This window comes from Chrysemys picta, chromosome 1, assembly GCF_011386835.1.
Source record: "Chrysemys picta bellii isolate R12L10 chromosome 1, ASM1138683v2, whole genome shotgun sequence".
Taxonomy (NCBI): Eukaryota; Metazoa; Chordata; order Testudines; family Emydidae; genus Chrysemys; species Chrysemys picta.
This window is the reverse complement of record NC_088791.1, coordinates 58,466,254-58,472,766: the sequence shown is the minus strand read 5'-3', so window position 1 is coordinate 58,472,766 and position 6,513 is coordinate 58,466,254. Positions and strand designations below refer to the sequence as shown.

Here is a 6,513-nt window from a genome sequence, read left to right as displayed (position 1 = left end):
TGCCACAGGACTCTCTGTTGCTTTTTACAGATGCAGACTAACACGGCTACCCTCTGATACTATGCCCATATAGTTTATTAAGAATTATTATTATAATAATAATAATTATTATTATTATTTCCTAAACTATGTAATTGATATATTGAAAAGTAGCTTCTCCCCAAGTACGTGTTTCAAATAAATAATATTTAACACTTCCCATATATAGTGCACTACATGTATTAGAATGAATCCTTGCAACAGCCCCATGAGGTAAATAATTACAGTAAATAGTCACCATTTTCCAGATGGGGAAACTACCACAAACACAGGCCAAACAATATGTCAAAGACCACACCCCATGGCCCCAATCCTGCCTAGGTAGAACTCAATTAAGGATCTGGACCTAATTCAGTGGTAGACTGGGAATGAGAACACAGAAGCCCTGGCGACAGGTAAACCATACTGTCACTCACTTTCATAACTAAATTGTGTTACTGTAACTTTGATGCTGATGAAAAATTAGCTTACAAATATTGTATCTCTTCCCTGAACATCGAGATTAGCAAACTAAGATAGCAACTAATCTACATCATCCTGACTATGACATAAGTCTAGGTAAAACTTTCTGTAGATATGCATTTTGTTAGAACGCCAAGCTCAAAGAGCAAATACCTCTGATGACCGTTGTTTGCACCAGTAAATTGATTTACCTTTTTTTTTTTAAAGAGCTGACGCAAGTTTGACAAAGGGAGGTGTTGGGGTATCGTTGTTGCTGATTGGTTCATCTGATACACTCCCATTTGTCTTTAAATGATTGTCCAGCTGCACAAGGTCTCATATGAGCCAACTTTCTATTACAGGTGCAAGTTAAGATATTACTTGCTTAGAAAGCAAGCAAGCAAGCAAGCAAGATTACGTGTTTGATTTGGAGGTAAACCTAAAAATGTAACTTTACAATGTCTATTCATTTTATTTTATACTTCTTCCACTTAACACATTTTAAACTGAAGAATTTGAGAAATAACTTTGTGCAAATGTAATTCATTTGTAAATTTAAATGAAGTGTGAAGAACTGGCAGTTAAGATTTGCTATACTGTAGTTGTAATTGGCATTAGCAGGTGTATTTGTTTTTACATCAGGCATGAAATTCAGTCCCCTTTTTTTGGACAGAAAATCAAAATCTAAGAAAGAAATGAAATAGCAGGAGGTTTCTAAAGTTGACCAGATAATTAGGAATGATATGCTTGTGTTCTTTTAGGGCCTCTGGTTAACTACTGAGAATTTTTATCAAGACTCTTGGTTTACCTAGCTAACATCCAAGTAAGTAAATGAATATGAAAATAAATTGTTCATTTTAATTGTGTGTTTACTTTAAGGTAGCAATTATGGTACTTTTAGTCTTCAAATTGCTTTAGAAACAACATTAATTCTTTAAAAGCCTTGCCATTGAGACTAAGAGTCAGGAAAATCTACTGATTCATATACAGTGATAGGACATAAAAATACCAGCCATTGCAAAATGCTTGAAAATGCAACTGTTAGGCAGATAAGGCAAGGTCACAGATAAACCTAATTGATAAACCTCCACTTATTCAGAATCCTAGATGCGGCGCAGAAAGTAAATCAAAATTGCTATGAAATAAAATGGAAAAACAAGTTTATGTTTTTCTTAATTGTTTCATTACATATTAAAAAGCAGTTATTTGAACACATTTTCTGAGTACCTTTTACAAAATTATGTTCTATTCTAGCAGATGAACATAACCCTAGGTTTTGAGAGAAATATTGCTTTAGAGGGATAATACTTTTTGCATCCAATATTTTCATTTTAATGTAATATCTTAAAAGAAAAAATCATCCTTTTGTTTCTGTCTGCCTTCTTGTTCCACAAGAAGCAGCAAAAGCCTAGGCATGTTATAGCTGAATTTAAGGAACATAGTTAAGCTAGTAGACTTTTCTGACATGTATACCTAAGGGAAAAAATAGTAGTGGTCTAAAATAGAAAAAGGAGCTGGTGTATAATATTGCCGTTTAGCATAGCATTCGCAGTACTTCCCTTCTTTTATGTTTGGGCCTTTAGAAGTGCTTTGTGGGGAAAAGACATTGTTTCCAAACATTGTAGCTTGTACTAATTAGGGTAGCAATAGCAATACCCAGTGCTGGCTGGTGGCTGAGCATGTGAAATCTGTATTACATCTTTGATATATAGGCCAGCTATTGGAAGATTGGAATTTTATGTGAACAGTGTATTTTATGTGAATAGATTCTTTTGAAGGTGAAGTACATCGGAGATTTTGAACATGCAGGATTTTTTTTCACCCTAGATACAAGTTAAAAATAGGTTTGCCTGTAGTTACTTGTCTGCGGTGATCATATTTCAGAAGTTTGCACAATAAATAACTGATTCCACAAAGATTTGGGTAAGATTAACTAACATTTCAGTGCATTCACTGCCTTGCATAAAACATGCCTGGGAAATATTTATAAATTTCTGAAAAAAATTGAGCTTCCAATTATGTGACTAAATAACAGACCCTGATTCTGCAAATATTTATGCAAGTACCAAAGTTTACTTACATGAGTAGTCCCAGTGATTTCAACAACATTTCTCATATGTGTAAAGTTACATATGCATATTTGCAGGACTGGGACCTAAGGATTGGATGTAAAAAGTCTGTAATCTGCAAAATACATGATAGCAAAATCCAAACAAAATATATATACATATTAATTAGGAGTCTTTTTTATTAAATAAAAATGTATACAATTTCAGAAAGGAAAGGTGGGTGAGGTAATATCTTTTATTAGACCAACTTCTGTTGGGGAAAGAGACAAGTTGTTGAGCAACCCAAAACTCTTCTTCAGCTCTGTACAGCTCTAAATCTTGTCTCTTCCATCAACAGAAGCTGCTCCAATAAAAGATATTACCTCACCCCCCTTGTCTCTCTCCTATCCTGGGACCAACACAGCTACAACAGTACTGCAAACTACAATTTAAGATTTCATTAGGTATGAGAAGTGTTCAGAGTAAGGAACACTATCCTGACAGACTGACCGATTACAATTTTTCAAAATAAATCATCATGGAATTGAGGTGCAGCAATGTGCGAGTCTTCAGCTATGCCCTGATCCTGCAAGCCCTTAAGCATGAGAGTAGCTTTGGGCATGTGCATATTCCCATGGAGTCTGGAACTACCCACATACAGGGCTGTCCTTACCCATACGCAAAGTACGCAGCTGCGTAGGGTACCAGGAAATTTGGGGCACCACATTTCCTGGTACTCTGCACAGCTGTGTGCTGCTCCAGCCCCTGCCCAGCCCTGCCCCCACTCCCCTGAGCTCTGCAGCAGGGCCGGGGTGCTGCACTCACCAGCGGCAGGAGTGCAGCAATCCGGCCCCAGCCGCACCACTGGTGAGTGCTGGGGTGGTGGTTCTCCCTGCCCCCCCAAGCCAGCCCCCCCCCATGGAGGCCTGGGCCCCACGCACACCCTCCACGGGGGGGGCTGCGTAGGGCCCCAGAATAACTAGGGACGGCCCTGCTCACATGACCAATGTTGCTCATGTGTGTGCAAGGGTTTGCAAGACCGGTGACCTGGAGAGAAGGATTTCAACAAATTAAGATCCCAATTCTCTAAACACTGATGAAGATCAAGGGAACTACTTGTGGTAATAAGCACTACATTCATTAGTAAGTGTTTACAGGATTGGGACCTAAAATTAATGATGATTCAGTACCAAGCGCCTGATCCTGAAAACAGTTCCACACATGAATAATTGTATAGTCCTTTGAGACAAGAAGTAAAATGACTCACTTAAGTAAGTGTTTGAAGGATCAGCCTTTAAAATAGTACCTACACCCTAATACATATTTTTCTGTCATATTCTTTTTTCCTTTCCAAATATAGTACAGACTGTGCAGTACAGAATTTCTCTTACCCTAATCTCTGTGTAAATTAATCCATGGTAATGTTTCTGCTACACTGTTCTCTTTGTTTCTCAACACTAAAAATGTCAATATAGCAGGGCTGATACAATTGGAAGAATATTTCTAAAGCGAGCATTTGTTAGTGTTCACAACAGAGATTTTCTTCATCACTAGCGGGCTGTGTGTTCGATTGCCTGATTTATTTGCCTGATTTTCTTAGATATAGATTTAAAATAAGCATTTGGATACTATATGAATCTGCTTCTTGGAATGCAAAAAAGTTTGGTTTTAGAGATACTGCTATGAATGAGTTTACCATTGTCTCAGCAAGGACCCAGTTCTTTTCATTACTTCAGCTGGAGTTATTCATGTCCTCATTGGGCAAAATCAGACCCTTGGAATGTAAGCCTGCCTAGCTATCTCTGACCCAATGCCAGATTCAGTAATCAGTCTCAGTCTAAATCCTGGAGTGGCAGCAGAAAGGAATAAACAGAGCAGCTATCTCTGGTAGGAAATTGGCAAAAACACCTTGATATTCTTTTGCATTTCAATTATTAGATAAAAAATAAATGTTACTAGAGTAAGGAAATTTATTGTAGTTTTTGACACAAGGTCAGTTTTAGCCTCCAGTGTTGGTGTTTAAAGTTTACATTTACATTTTACACACACACTTTAATGTTGCACTGCTAAAAATAAGTTTGAGACTGCAGATATTAGGAATGGCATATTAATGGCTATATAGACTAGTGAAGGTTTGGTAATTAAGTGAGGAACTAAGCATTCATGAATGCAAAAACTGGAGAATTTTTAATAGGTAATTGAAGGTTTAGGGCTAGAGTAAAGCAAAAATAGAATTTTGCTTGCCCTGGTTTTTTTTATTCTAATTTTTATCCTGCAATGTTTCTAGGCATTTATAGCATTAAGAATACAGTATTTTATTTTCTGGTACACAACTCAGGAAATATATGGTGGATTCTTTTAATGTGTTATACTGGGAGGCACAAAGATAAAAAGTCCTGGGTCCATAGTTCAGTAACCAGCTAGATGACTTGCGGCAAGTCACTTCATCTCTCTATGCCTTTGTTTCCCCATCTGTGAAATGGGGGTACTATTATTAAGTCATTTTGGTATAGTACTTTCGGAAGAAAAAAATGCTGTACAACTGCATAATATTAGTGGTTTATTATTAAATGTGGGAATGAGTAAACAAATGTAAAAGTGTATCTGTAAACTGAGATTGTAAAGATAAACTGATGTTAATGCCAAAGACAAATCATCATACTATATATATTATAAAGTATATGGTTTATATTGGGCCACATAAAAAGATGATTATTTATCCAGATGATTATTATTATTTATCCAGACTCTCTCTTGTGAGAGTAAAGGCATATTAAACTGTGTAAATAGGCAATAATTCTCTTTGAGAGATAGTTTTAAATTATATAAACTATCTAAAAGTTTTGATGGACAAGTATTAAACTGAGATATGATAGGGTGAAGTGCATAGTGCAGCCAGCAGCAGCTTGATTATTTTTAACATGTAGCCATACTTATCTAGCAATATATGTTTCAAGACGCCAAGTGTTTCCTTCAGAAAAATAATCTGCATACAATGGTCAGTAAAGTTTATATATAGCATTTCCTTATCAACAACCCAATCCTGATGTATTTAATCTCAGGTTAAGGGTGCATCTTAATGATTATCCAGGGTATCAGTCAAAAAGAAAGAATTTAACAAATAAATTGTTGCCAGATTTTACGTTAAATCTGTTTACAGTGATAGTTATTTATAGATAGACTATATATACACCTGTTGTTTTATTATTATTCTAAGAGAGGTTGGAAATCAATTGTGTAGGTCTGTCTTCTTACATTTTGAGAAAGACCAAGTGGAAAGATGCTTTATTAAAAAAAAGAGTATTGTGCTTGTATTTATCCAGAATTTTCCCAATCTGCAGCAGTTGCCTCTCTTAATGTTATTACAAAGAACAAACAGAAACAGAGTAAATCACACTCATTTATCTAATTTGAGGAAAATTCTAATGAGTTATTTTGTGATCTGTTTGCAGAACAGAGTGTTCTGAAAGTTAACACATGGTGGAGAGAACCTGTAAGCAGAAGGTACAGTATTGTTTGCATTGTAGAAGCTAGAAAGCGCTGACCACTCAAATGGATCGCATGGAACTGCAAAATGTCAACATCAAACTTGATGAGGAGAGCAATAGCGGAGAAAGCATTGAAGACAGCTACACTGATATAATAGATCCAGAAAAGGCTACTATTAGCAGGTATGTACTTAAACAAAAAGGGCTTTATGTTCAGACTAAAAAGAGGTAATCAAAGACTAACAGATACACCAGGCTTTCACTTATGGCATCCTGAAATTAAATTCAGATTAGGTCACAAATTAAAACTAGTCTGATTGTTTAGTGGCTATTCCCCAAATCACAAAATCACTGCACTCTTTGACATGATTATCGTCGTGGGTAGAATAGCTGAGATATTCCAGGTCAATAGTGAGATGCATTGGTAAAATCTGTGCTGAGATTTGCCAGCACTGACGCGCTAGTTCATGACTCTGAACACAAGCTGTCCAATATCA

At 36.3% G+C, this 6,513-nt stretch overlaps 1 protein-coding gene across 7 annotated transcripts in view; it reads left to right on the top strand.

The window, feature by feature from the left end:
- The window catches only part of SLC38A4 (solute carrier family 38 member 4), a 59,329-nt gene that overhangs the window by 28,898 nt on the left and 23,918 nt on the right, over positions 1 to 6,513 (top strand). Inside the window, exons 2-4 of one of the 7 annotated variants that reach the window (XM_008162487.4) lie at positions 843 to 913; positions 1,242 to 1,303; positions 5,981 to 6,199. In XM_008162487.4, the coding sequence (XP_008160709.1) occupies positions 6,081 to 6,199 (119 nt within the window). In that variant the 5' untranslated portion in view covers positions 843 to 913; positions 1,242 to 1,303; positions 5,981 to 6,080. Of the gene's footprint in view, positions 1 to 778; positions 914 to 1,241; positions 1,304 to 4,281; positions 4,416 to 5,980; positions 6,200 to 6,513 lie in introns of those variants that run through there. The other 6 variants (XM_065557801.1, XM_042856630.2, XM_042856569.2 and 3 more) reach the window with 6 other exon arrangements.